The sequence below is a fragment of the Nestor notabilis genome, unplaced genomic scaffold (genome assembly GCF_000696875.1).
Source record: "Nestor notabilis isolate BGI_N333 unplaced genomic scaffold, ASM69687v1 scaffold6431, whole genome shotgun sequence".
Lineage (NCBI taxonomy): Eukaryota > Metazoa > Chordata > Aves > Psittaciformes > Psittacidae > Nestor > Nestor notabilis.
Window position 1 is genome coordinate 50,585 of NW_009916063.1, and position 13,855 is coordinate 64,439.

At 42.5% G+C, this 13,855-nt stretch overlaps 1 protein-coding gene across 3 annotated transcripts in view; it reads left to right on the top strand.

The window, feature by feature from the left end:
* The window catches only part of LOC104413431 (kelch-like protein 13), a 53,846-nt gene extending 40,958 nt beyond the window's left edge, over positions 1-12,888 (top strand). For all 3 annotated transcript variants that reach the window (XM_010024425.1, XM_010024423.1, XM_010024422.1), the window contains 3 exons: positions 4,372-5,167; positions 11,467-11,580; positions 12,281-12,888. In XM_010024425.1, the coding sequence (XP_010022727.1) occupies positions 4,372-5,167; positions 11,467-11,580; positions 12,281-12,768 (1,398 nt within the window). In that variant the 3' untranslated portion in view covers positions 12,769-12,888. The remainder of the gene's footprint in view (positions 1-4,371; positions 5,168-11,466; positions 11,581-12,280) is intronic.
* The last annotated feature ends 967 nt before the right edge of the window (positions 12,889-13,855 follow it).

Sequence of the window (13,855 nt, forward strand, 5' to 3'; positions counted from 1 at the left end):
TCCTCATAAATAATGTGATTTGGGATAATTTTTTTCATTGCTTAAAAAAACCCTTGTTTTTTGAAGTTTCTTTCACTTCTGATGCTGACTCAGTCGCTGCTTTGGTACAAGTAGAAACGTCTGGCTTGACACTACATATTGGATGTATCACTAAGACTTTATCCTTTCTCTTAATTTTATGGATTCTCTTTTCTGAAATACTTTGATTTATACCTATTGTCTAAGGGGACATAATCTCATCCACTGTATAACTGTAGAAGAAGTACAAAGCAAAGTTTGTCCTGTGATCCTGGTTGTGTTCTCAGCATCCTCGGATAAAGAATGTTTGACTGAGCTTTTGAATTTGTTGGAACAGGAACAAGAATTGGTGAGCAAATGGTTGGGTCTTTGTCATTTTAATTACCATGTCTGAGTTTGACAAAGATTACTCCCTGTTCTACTGGTTTCATGCCATTTTTGAAGCATTTCTGTAATTTAAATGAGTTTTCTGAGCGAGACTTGAGCTTACTTCTGCTGACAATAGCATCTGAGAGCTGACGTGACCATTCCCAGACACGTGCTTAATTGTCTTGGGAGTCCGTTATTAAAGAGATTATAGAAGACAGTTTATGTCAAACATCATGTAACTGCGTTACTTCGGAAGAGGATATTGGAAATATTTACAAAGGAAAACATAAGCTTAAGGTAACAGCTTAATTTGTGTAAACCATAGTGAGACCTTCAGAGAACAGTATATGTTGTAGCTGAATTGTAAGTGTTCTTCCATTTGTTCTACACGTGCACCCCTCCTGTCAAATAGTCCATTGCTCTGATCATCGATGGGGCTTGAAGCAACCTCATCTAGTGGAAGGTGTCCCTGCCCGTGGCAGGGGGTTGGGACTGAATGAGCTTTGAGGTCCCTTCAACACAAAAACCTTTCTGTGATAACTGGCAAATTGCCAAATATTCAGGTGTCAATATTTGGAAGTCCTGTCTTGTCACAAGAACTTGGTGAACGAGGGGTCTCAGTTTTGTGGGAGGGTAGGATGCAACACCAGGGCTCTCCCAGCCACCAGCAACTCACCTTTTCTGATGTGAGGGTATGATTGAGTCTGTGTCTGGAGCTGGTCAAGTTTCTGTGTTGTTATTCCTGGACTTCCTGTATGGAAGCCCACAGAAGAATTGAGGATTTCAAGGGAATGCAAGCTTTTTTAAACTTAAACCCTTTGAAACACCATCTGAAGTGCTTCAGTGTCTAACAGTCATTGAAACAGAAGGTTAGACACCTCAGTGTTCTTGAGGGCTTGATTTTCTGTGCCTGTGATTTATTCAAGTTCTCCAAGGTTCTCTTGTTAAAGTCATTTTGCTCTGTGGCCAGTTTTGTAGTATGTTTTAGTCAGTTAGGTTTTACCAGAGCTTGGGAATTGATTGCTTCGAATTGCAAAGCGTGAAGTCAGCTGCTTTCTCAAGGAAATCCTTTGGTTCTTGCACTTGGTTTCTCAGGCTGTAGTAATGCTGTGCTGGGCTTGACCTTTCCTTTTGCAAAAGCTTCTTAGTGTTATCTGGAACTTCAACCTTTGCTTTGTATTGAGCAGTTCCAGTGAGCAGTGTGACTGAGCAGCTCTGCTCGGCAAAGCCCAAATCAAACTGGGTTCATGTAAAATTCTTCATTTCTGCTGCAGCTGCTGAGCTGTTTGACCAGTTACAGCTTTTAGCTCGTCCTGTGTGAGGATCTGTAGTTCCTGGATTCACTCAACAGCCAGTCTTACATTTCCACTCCTCCCATTCACTTCAGTGGGATTTCCAGAAGCAGCAGTTCCTTCTGGTTGTCGATGAGCTCTGGATTGAGTGATTTCCATAGAGAACCATTCTGTGCCTCTCACAAGTACCAAAGCATAAGTCAAACTGTTGGGTTTTTTGTTTATTGGGTTTTAAATTGACACTTGAGTAACTAAAGTATTTAAGTGTTTAAGTAGCATTATTGTACTTGAATGCTGCCCAGTTTTGAATATTTAAGTCGAAGTAACTATTGTATTTCATTCTGAAAGATGATTTCTTGGCTCAGGACTCAAATCTCTAGAGTATATGTTGTTATGACTCTGAAATCTTTGCAGTATAATTTAGCCTGGTACATTGATTGTTATGTTAGAGCACAGTGAAATTAGTATTAGTACTTTTGCCAAGGAAAGTAACATTTAAGAAGATACTTAATATGGTACCTTGATTGGAGGTGAGTGCTGGCATTTGTTAGTGAGCCAAAGTGCACAATTTCATAAGCATCTTGAGGAGTACTTGCAGTCATAGTATGGAAATAACAACCCTGAGTGTGGTACAATTCCAGTGGCTTAATTAAGGCAATACAAAGTGAATTTTCTAAGAATTATGGGGTGACTGGAAACTGCTGATATTGTGTTCTTCAGTCATTGACAGTGTGTAAAGTGTCAATACATTTCTCAAATTCCAGGAATACATTCCCTTGCATAGATTTACAGTATAACATAATGAGGATAATACATCAACTAGGTGCATGCTGGGCTCTTGATAACTGGCGTGTGTCCTGCAGTAGGTCTAAATGCCTCACTGCAACCTGAATACCATGGACCAAGGCCAGGTTGAACACGGCTTGGAGCAACCTGCTCTAGTGGAAAGTGTCCCGGGTGAGCTTCAAGGTCCCTTGCAACACAAACCATACGATGACTCTAAATTGAAAATCTTAAAATGAAGTGTACAGAAATGGGTTTGATGCAGACTCAAACAGTTAAAGTAAAAAAGCTTCTTTAGCATCAGCGAATGTTTTATAGGTCATTGCTGGCTGTTGTGATTTTATTTTGATATAAACAATATGGTCTGTCTTGCAATACAAAAATTATTTCCATCTGTATCTTGCACAGCTATGTTTATAATGAGAACTCCTGACAGTCTGCCACACGTTCATTACAGATAGGACCTGATTACAGGATTGCTGTTCCTGAAGATGAAGAATAAGATTTGGAACCTTTGGCTGTATGAAGGCCTTCTGGGATGTGTGAATGAAGACTTTGGATGGCTTAATGCAGATCAGTTTCTAGTGAATTACAGAAAATCTCCTGTTCCCATATTCATTAGACCTTGGAGTTGTGTAGTATTAAAGGGCAATGATCAGATTGAGTTATACAGTATTCAAATCTTGTAATCTCTGTCATGCCCAGAAGGTCATTTGAAGGTTTGTGCATTCTTAGGCTGCAATCAGGTCATAGTCCTCAATCATTATAATCTTTTTAAAAATAACCATGAGATTTGAAAGCTTAAATTCTTTGGGCATTGCAAATATAATGAGAATCACAAAGTTGTGGAAGTCACTGACCTTGGGTAGGATTGACATGCACAGAGGCTAGAAAGCACATCTATAAATGGGGCTTGGATTAGAATAAGGATTGAATGCCAAAAGGCTGCAATGATCAGCAAGAAGCGTTTGAAAGTGGACTTGCCCTGCATATGTGCCATCGAGCTGGCTGAAATCACTTGGCTGGGTTCACTGGAGACCTGCTTAACGTTATGTCCCATCCCTGCCATCTATTTCCTCCCTCTGCCTTGGGTCCCAAGTGACCTTAGAAGTTTAAGATGTAAGAAAGGTAGACGCAGCAACAGTGTGAGAGAGATGGTCACCAAGATCTGGTCACCCAAGTATTGAATTAAATTAGGGGGTGAGCCATACAGCTGAAGTGTTCCACGTGCTGGGTATTTCTAGGGGAAAATCCTCCTAGGTTCAGTATTTAAAAATAATAATGCTATTTAAAACTGCTCTATAAAATCACTGCCTTTGTCTTAACTTTGACATGTATTGAATTTTGAACGTATTCTGTAAGAGCACTGTCTTGATTTACTAAAGATCCAATTTTGTTCATTTCTAAGGAATGTATTCATGGGATTAAACGCTGTAAATAGATTGTCTGAAATATGTCTTTGGCTGCATTATGACAATACATTTTTAATAATGTTAGAAAATACCTCATGGCAAGACCTACTTTTGCCTTTTTCTGTGTAACCTTGGGCTGATCACCTCTCCCTTAACTGTATTTTCCACGTCTGTCTCAAAGATGTTTGCAGAGCTTCTCAAAGATGAAGTGCTGTATAATTGCTTTTATCAGCATTGTATAATGTATTTGACACAATATATACCAGCTACTTTTTACTTGCCTCATTTCTTCCTTCAAAAGAAGGAGTAGGTTGGGTCTCCCCTTGCAACCATGAATATACATCACATTGAATATTTATTTGCTCATGTGTAAGTCACCTTGAGCACTGTGAAGTGATGAAATACTGCTGATTCTATAGTATTCATTACATTGTACGTTGTCATTTAAACACCAAATTAAGGAAGTGTTTTGATTCCTCTGTCTGTTTACTTGATAGGTTTCCTTGGAAAACTGTGTGGAGGTTGGGCGCATTGCCAACACATACAATCTCACAGAAGTTGATAAATATGTTAATAACTTCATCCTGAAGAACTTCCCTGCGTTATTAAGTACTGGTGAATTTGTGAAACTCCCCTTTGAACGTCTTGCCTTTGTGCTTTCAAGTAATAGCCTTAAGCACTGCACTGAACTCGAGCTCTTCAAGGCGGCGTGTCGCTGGCTGCGGTACGAGGAGCCCCGGATGGAGTATGCTGCGAAGCTGATGAAGAACATCAGGTTTCCACTGATGACTCCCCAGGATCTTATTAACTATGTTCAGACAGTGGACTTCATGAGGACTGACAATACCTGCGTGAACTTGCTTTTGGAAGCCAGCAATTACCAAATGATGCCGTACATGCAGCCGGTGATGCAGTCGGAGAGAACTGCCATTCGGTCGGACAGCACTCACCTGGTGACCTTGGGGGGGGTGCTGAGGCAGCAGCTGGTTGTCAGCAAGGAGCTGCGGATGTATGACGAGAAGGCCCATGAGTGGAAATCCTTGGCTCCCATGGATGCACCAAGGTACCAGCACGGCATTGCCGTGATCGGAAACTTCCTTTACGTGGTTGGGGGGCAGAGCAATTACGACACGAAAGGGAAGACGGCGGTTGACACGGTCTTCAGGTTTGATCCTCGCTACAACAAGTGGATGCAAGTTGCATCTTTAAATGAGAAGCGCACCTTCTTCCACCTAAGTGCCCTCAAAGGACATTTGTATGCAGTTGGTGGTCGAAACGCAGCGGGTGAGCTAGGTGAGTGCTGCTTCTGAAGCGTGGCTTCTGGTGTTGCTGCTTCTGCATGGAAATAACCATGCTGCCCCGAGAAAGGGTGGAGAGGTCACGAGTGGAAGGTGCTGGTGAGCAGCTTCTTTCTGGAAATACTGCAAATGCAGAGAGAAACGTGTCTTGATACTATTGGCAGTTATTTTCAGAAAGGCTTCCACAGCAAAAATTCCAGATACATGTACCTTGTGTATTGATGCATAATATCCAACATCTTCACCTTTAGCATCTTCTGTGTCTGCCTGTGTATGTGTGTATAGCAAATGCATACAAAACCCATCATGACTTCAGCTAAGAAACCAAATCCACTTATTTCAGTCCTGAGCAAATCCTGACTTTCCTGACTGGAACTCACTGTTGGGTGAAGGGTGCGTTTGGAAAGACGCAGCTTTTCTGGAGTAGTCATTTTGGAATGCTGGTAACTGGGTGATTCGTTTCACTCACAGATCCCTGAGATTCAGCTCTCCTGACATTCTGCACTTTTTGATTACTAAAAATATCTTCCCTGTGATCTTGAGATTACGTAGTTGTTGATGTGACTGACTCTGTCCCGCTGTCTCCTTTCCCCCCTTGCAAATGATGATTCGTTTTACTTGACCAAAAATACCCCCAAGACATCGATTTCAGGGAAATAAGATGGTTGGAAACAAAGAATAAATAAATGGTAACTTGTAACATAACAGAAGTCTATAGAGGCTGGCCTGTATTAGTGCACTGCATTTTCCAGAGCCATAGCGGGTAGCATTTGCAGTCAGCTCTGGGAGTGTACACTCAGTTGTAAATTTGTGCTTTAAAATGGAAATGTTACAGTCATCCTGCTTTGGATTTTAGCATAATATTATATCTAAAGCAGACATAACATCTCCTTATTTTGTTTGCTGCTTTCAGCCCAGTACTTCACTGTGTCTTGTCAAGTCTTTGTGACAGCAGCTCTTGCTGCTAAGATGTACTTGTTAGAAACACACAGAGATCTTCAAGTGCAGTGAGAAACGTGTTTAATGGAAATGACACAGAACCTAATTTGTGCTGCAGCATCTGTGACGTTTTTAATTAATCCATCTCAGTCATTCACATGTGCACTTTGTTTCATGATCATACCACAGTCTGTCTTAGGAAACATAGTGCATTGCTTCCACTACACAAGCTGGGCTGGGTTTGCTAGGAGTTGAAAATGTTTGATAAAATGGGATGTTTAAAAATGCCTCCTGTTTCCAAAACCCAAGGGAAACTGTTGCAGCAACTTGTTTTCTCTACACAGTCATGTTCTGATGCAGATCCTGAGGTTTTCTTACATGTCACTTTATCTACCTGAAAACACGTTCTCACTGCAAGCGGGATACCAAATGTACAAACTGATGTGTCTTGGTCTTTATCTTGAGTATCAGGAATCCTGCCCTTCACTGAGCTCTTTCCTGATGGTATGAATTGATAGCAGATAACCAGACTGCTGCCCTCGTGTGCTGTACCATCGAATCAGAGCAGAGTTATTCGAATGTCTGTGAAAAAGTTCCAAGCCTAACCAAATCAATATGAAATAACAGTGTCCCTGAGGCAGTGCTGTGTGTGCAGCAGGCTCTAAGTGCAGTGCTCTTAAATTAGATGAAGCAGTGTCATTCTGCTGACCTCAGCTCTTCTGCAGCTTTAATTAACATACAAAATCTATCACCTGTCTAAAACTCTGCTGTAAAGATACCATTAAAATGCTGCAGTGCTTTCCACAGCCCTGAGAAACGTCAGTGGATCATTCTGTGGGAAGAGCACTCTATAAATGGTACATGTTGTAGCTGTCTGATGCTTTGATTTGGGGCTGCTTCTGTTTTCCTGTTAATTGTGAAGCACGTCACTTTGCATTTTCATGTTTCTTTCATAAACCTTGACAGCTGAAGGATGAAATCCAGCTTCAACTTCCCATTCTCTTCAGGTGAGAACAACTCAAGCTTTGTAGAGAAAAGAAGGTCAAATATGTGTTGGACAGGTATTAAAGAAGTTGCCCTTGGGTTCAAACTAATTTCAATCTCTTGTTAGAGGAGAAAAAATTCCCCAAATCTGAATTCAGCTTTCTGGAAGATCAGCTCTTATGGAAAAGGGACAAAGTTACTAAAATGAATTTCTTTGGGGTTTTTTTTTTCCTTCTCCTGACATTTTTAGAGAGACTCTCTCTAAAGCCTTCCCAAAAGAGTGTTCGTATCTTTAAACTTCTGAGAACTTTGTAAATACCCCTTTCCTCCTCAGTAGGATGTGCTTTGGTGGCAGTAACGGCTGCTGTTTGAACAGCACATGCCACTGGGGAGCTTTGGGCTCCTTGGTGAAGAGGAGTGAATGTGCACACGTGTGGTGCATGGATCTTGGAGATGAACTGAGTTGTGCTGGGGCTTGGAGCAACCTGGTTTAGTGGAAGGTGTCCCTGCCTGGGGCAGGGGGTTGGAACTAGATTGTCCCCTATTTTGAAGTGTCTCCTTGCTATGCTAGGAACAGAATTGCTCAGGAATCTCTTTAATTTAACCAAGTCAGCTTTGAGTTCTACAGAAGCAAGCTGTATCATAGAAAGAACAGACCAAAATGAAGACCGTGGGTTTGGGATATCACACATAGTTGCTAAGTGCTGCCGTAAGAAACCTCAAGACACATTAGAAACTACCGACAGAGAAGTGCTAAATATCTTTGTTCTCCTCGAATAGCATCACAGCTGGTACTATAAAATGAGTGCAGGCTGAGCATCCCTTGGGACTGCTAAAGCTGTGTGTCTTTTTGAGGTTGCTTTATTCTACTAAGATGAGGCCTGTCCTCCCTGGGTTATGGTAATGAACAGATCAGATGTTCCGCTGTCAAACATAAGGTAAAGCTGATTTGAGTCATTCATGCTTGTGGGGAGGATGAATCCAGCAGTCTCATGCCGTACAGGATATACACTTAGGTTCAGTCAAGTGGCAGTTCCTTTGTGCCTGTGAGCTGTGCTCTGTCTGCAGATGATGTATAGACCTTCCTTATGCCTCTCTTCAATTGATGGGCACCTTTAATGGCTGGAATTTTAAATGTTTGTTTCCTTTTCAGTGCAGAGGGAGATCTTGTTAAAACAGCAGTGGAATGACCTTGCAACTCCACGGAACCCGAGAGAACAGGAGGCTTTTATCAGCTTGAGTGACCAGCGTTGTGTTGTGGGGTAGATTTGAGATTGGAGTTGGGGTGGTTTGTCTGAAATACTGTCAAACAGTATCGTGTCAAACCCTATTTTGTCAGACTGTGCTTCAGGTGTACCGGCAGTGTTCAAGAGAGTTTTGAAGCCATATCAAAGTGAGGGATCTTGGACTCAATGTCATCCTGTCTCAGACAACTAAAATCTTTATGACGTGGTGATAGTGATGGCAGCAGTGTGTACCAATGTCTGCATGTGCTAATCTTCTCTTGCTAAAGTGATCTGTGGCTGGGGTTTCTCTCTTAAATGCAATCTGTAGTGCAGAGTGGTTGTCCAGTATTAAGGTCCTGTTGATCTGGTTGTGGCTCGCTTTGCCACTGCTTTGCATATACTCTGCTTTTCCTGTACTCACAGTGTATTGGACACGGAAGCTCCTCACTTCAGCACCGAGTGGAAGCACTGTGGGCGAGAGGATGCCTTTGTTTTGGTGCAGGCAAGCAGAATGATGATTTTGGTGCAGCAGGTTGGCAGGGTGTGCTCCCAGGGGAGAGCTGGGGCACCTATAATTACTTGCACATCAAATCTGTTTTTCTCTGTCCTTGAAATTTCTGCCCTTCTTTGTTTTCTTCTGCTTGCTAAATAGAGCAGGGTAGAATAGAGCTTTCTTGCCTTTCCAGAAAATAATGTGGGAATGAGTAATTTGTACAAGAAAAAGGTTAATTTTGGGCAGATTCTGCATGTGGTGTCAGGATGGCAGCACACAGAAATGCAACTCATGGGTTTAATTTTAGGTGTCATTTATGGAATGAAGTCTTTGTGCCTATACCTTTGTTTGGGTAAGAGGTTGTCCCCAGCATTCGCTGGCTTTGTGGCTGTGCAAGTCCTTGGTGGACATAGAAAGTCTGCAGGTTATCCAGTGGGAAACCACTGCAATATTCCAAGTCAAGCCTGACTTTAAAAATCTTTGTTCTAGAGGAATGCTTGAATGCCTTTTCATACCTTTCCTTGTGCAGACTTGCATCTCCCTGTAGGTGTGTGTAATGTAAAGGACAGCTCCAGGCTCATTGCGAATGGCTGAGGTGGGAAATGCGGTGACGAGGCTGGATTCTAGGAGAAGTGTTTGGTGAAGGACTGATCTCAAGTAAATGTGAGAACTTGCCCCTGTTGGGCAGGTTTTTCCGATCACAAATCAGGCCTGTTGACAGCATGTGGACACCCTGGGCTCCAGTTCATCTGTACCAGGGCTTTGTGATCTGTCCATCTTCTGAAGCCCTGTGGTGCCAGGCATGGACAGGGTCCATGGGCTAACACTTACACGAAACCAGGCATGTCTCAGGCTTCCATGCCCCATCCCTGGCAGTGTTCAATGCCAGGTTGGACATAGGGGCTTGGAGCAACCTGCTCTAGTGGAAGGTGTCCCTGCCTGTGGCAGGGGTTGGAGCTGGAGGAGCTTTAAGGTCCCTTCAAGCCAAACCAGGCTGGGATTCTGTGATTCAGTACTATTTTTAAAAAGTTTCAAGAATGTGAAGTTACTGTTTCCTACCTGCTAATCAATGCATGTCATTTGTTTTGAAAGAATTTTGTGTCTTTTGCCTTATGTCATGAACTTAGTGGTCTGGACCAGAACTTCTCTGTGTTTCTTTCATTTAAATTCCAGCTCCTGAGTGAGTAAAAGCTAAATGCAGTCCAGTGTGCTCTAAGAATTTAGCTGTTCTTCTGTTCAATGTAAGTTATTTTTTAATCTATTTTTAATGTTTGATGCTGATCTGTCATCAAACAGTATTCTGAAAGATAGCTTTGGCATTAGAGTGAGGTACCTTATAGTCACTGTATGAGTGTTACTGATTGATGGACTTCACTGGCCTGGCCAGCACTCCTCGTTCTGCAGGCTGAGACTAACTAGGCTCTGCCTTTCAAATGGCAAGTTTCTCAGCTTCCTATTCTTTTTTTGTCTCTGTTGATGTGTGATCATGGACTGTAAATCACCATCACTGAATCTGTAGAGCTGGCTCAGATTTTCTGCCCTTGGTTGAATAAAAAGCTTGTTCTAGAGCAGGTAAAATGCCTCTTTCAAAGAGGGATTCAGTTTTGTCTGTGTAGCTCATAAACATCTCTCTTTGAAGATCAAGTGTTATATAACAGGCATTAGAAACTGATTCTTAATTATTTAAAATGAGACTTAATTTGTCTTTAAAATAACACAATTATTGGTAATTGGTTTCTGCATCTAAGGGTTTTCAGGGTCTCTCACCTCTCTGGTCATACTATACTTTTCAAGGTGTTGATCTCTACAGCTTACTGTGATCCATTGTTAAACCCGGTCACTCTGTGCTTGTTGCATAGCCCTTTTCCTGCCGCTCTGCACCTCTTCCATCCCACTTTGAAGAGAGGATTCCTTCTCAGAAATGCTTTCTTCAAGGCCTGATTTGAGAACTCCTTTAATCGTTCTAACATTCCGGTTCACAAAGGGAGCTGTGTATAGACACAGGCACTACTGCTCTCCATGGCACATTCCAGGATGTGTCATTTTGTATTTTGTTAAAGCCTGGCTTTTATGAAGTGCTTGAATTGGTGACTTGTGTATGTTGAGCTGTGTGTTGCTGTGGGAGTGCAGGACAATAGAGAATTGGTACGTGGTGGCTGCCCCCTTTGAGGGCATTTTGGTGTGAGATACCAAGGAGGAAACCTGGCCTGGGTGGGATGTTGCTGAGGACCTGGGTTTGTTCTGGTTACCAGATGAATTGATCCTCTTGGCAATAGTTTTGACGTTTGTTCCCTTTCTCTGCATCAGATGCTGCTTGTACTTGAGGGAAGGGTTCAAAAGCTGAACTCCCCTGGCTCCGCTGCCGTTCCCGCTGCTGTCCCACAGGGCAGGTCCTGTGCCAAGTGGGAATGGGAATGAGACAAGTGGAAGGCAAGGATGCAAGAGGGTTTTGTCTTCCTTTTTGCTCCTCTGGGATGAAGCTGGAGCTTTCCCTATATCATGTCTTGACATTATGCTCAATAATTCCCTTGGCGCTGAACAGTGCTTCTCATTGATGCTTCCTGTGTCTATGAATATATTCGTGCCACTGCACTGGAATCCCAACTGCCAGGCTAGCTTCACCAGCAGTATCTTCTCATCTGTTTTAAACAGCCACTGTGGAATGTTACAATCCCAGAATGAATGAATGGAGCTACGTCGCGAAGATGAACGAACCCCACTACGGACATGCTGGAACCGTGTACGGGGGATTGATGTATATTTCAGGTAAATAATTCCTGTGATCACATTATCTCTCTGGAACAAGTACTTACCTGACTCCTCCTATTTCAGTGGGAGACAGTGAAAATTAGGCTCTGGTTGCAGTCGGTTTGCTGTGGTATAAGCAGTGCTGCAATTTCGTATGAAGCCAGTCAACCAGCAGATAGACTGCAGAGCCAGAGGAAGTTATTTTAGATAATATTATGCATTTACATAGTAAATGACAGCTCTGGATTCCAAAGCACTTATTCCCTTTAACTGTCAGAATACATTTCTCTGTGACAACACTACACATGGACATTCATGTAGTGATAACCATTGAACACATCCGCTTTGACACATTTTGGGAAGCATTGGAAATACTAATACTTTAAAGAAGAAAATCTGCTCTCATTGAGCTAATGGAAAAGGATGAGTTCTCATGTTAATCTCAGTATATGAGTGATGTCTGTACTTGCACTGGTCTTGCGTTTGTAATATGCTCAGTCCCAGTGTCACTGAGGTTAGAGTTTCCTTCCAGTCTTTCCTTAACTGGAGCAATAGGTGTTCCGAGAACCTGGTGTCTGCTCAATTTTGAAAGAAGGTGCAACCTGTCTGTCAGTGTTCTCTGCAGAGGTCCAGAACTGTGAATGTTCATCCCATCTTAAGGGATGTCCTCTAAGAACTGAGCTTATTAGGTGCTAAAACACGTGTTTTATTTCTCCAGGGGGAATTACCCACGACACTTTCCAAAAGGAACTTATGTGTTTTGACCCTGACACAGACAAATGGACTCAGAAGGCGCCGATGACCACAGTCAGAGGTCTGCACTGCATGTGTACTGTAGGAGACAAGCTGTACGTTATTGGTGGGAATCACTTTCGAGGCACCAGTGATTATGATGATGTTCTAAGCTGTGAATATTACTCACCAACTCTAGACCAGTGGACTCCAATTGCTGCCATGTTGCGTGGGCAAAGCGATGTTGGGGTTGCTGTCTTTGAAAATAAAATCTATGTTGTTGGAGGCTATTCTTGGAATAATCGGTGTATGGTGGAAATAGTTCAGAAATATGATCCAGAAAAAGATGAGTGGCACAAAGTGTTTGACCTCCCGGAATCACTCGGGGGCATCCGAGCCTGCACTCTCACCGTTTTCCCCCCGGAGGACAATACAGGGTCACCATCCAGAGAGTCTCCTCTTTCAGCACCGTAGAACACCCCTTGACTTACGATGTTGTAGTAACACCTCTGCACTGCATCATGGAGTCTGTTCCTTCTCTTCAGTAGTTTCTGTTAGGCTTAGCCTACAGCGTTTCGTACGATTACTGGAAAACAAAAAGACTTTGACATTATTTGTGCTGTTTGTTTGGCCTAGAATGTTTGTCAAGTGGTTCCAAACCCCCATGTACTCACCCGAGCCAAATGTTTAACAAATGAGAAGGTATTGTCTATAAAATGTATGAACTAGGTACGTTGTTAATGTTGTGTATTGGGTGTGAGGTACCTTCTAGCTGACATTTGGAAGCCCAACGAGTGAAATTTGTACTGACCGTGTTCTTTCACCAAATTTCAGAGTTGAAATCCTTTTTCCTTCCCGTTTTGACCGCAGGTGACATGGGGAGGTAGACCCACATCAATGTGAACTATGACAGGGGGTTGCCAAGGGGACTGAGCTACCTCCCTCTCTTCACGGAGTCATCTTGACATATCTGTTTGCCCACAGGAGCTGTGGGTGCTTTCAGCGTATGAAGTTTCTTAGGCAGAGGGGAGAAATAAAGTGATTTTAACCTATCAGCACTACACAGGAGGCAGACCTTGCAGAGGCCGGGAGGTTTTTATAGCATATATCGAGTGTTTTTCCTGAGTTGGTTGAATGATGCTTCAAACAAAAGATTTAAAACGTTTGGGGTTTTTAATTTGGATTTTTCTTCAGGACTTGGCTTCCTCTTGCACGGGAGCACACTATTAACTAATGGGAATTCAGTGCAGTTGTATATTCTGCTGTATGCCTGTACTGAATATAGGTAGATAAGGGCTAGAAACATTAACTTAAGCCACTGAATTTGACCAAATCGTTCCATCCAATTGAATTGAATCTACCTTTTCTCCTTTGCTGTCGAGGTAACTTGCATAACGTGTCCTCTGTATAGTCTCCGTTAATAAGGTTATTTAGCACAAGGTGCAAAAAAGGAGCTGCTTTTGCTCAGTGGACTTGGACTACCACGTTTTACCTTCTTTTGTTCAATAAAACTTTTAACTGCAGCTGTTTGGTCTGAGCCACATCATTAATGCACTGGGTT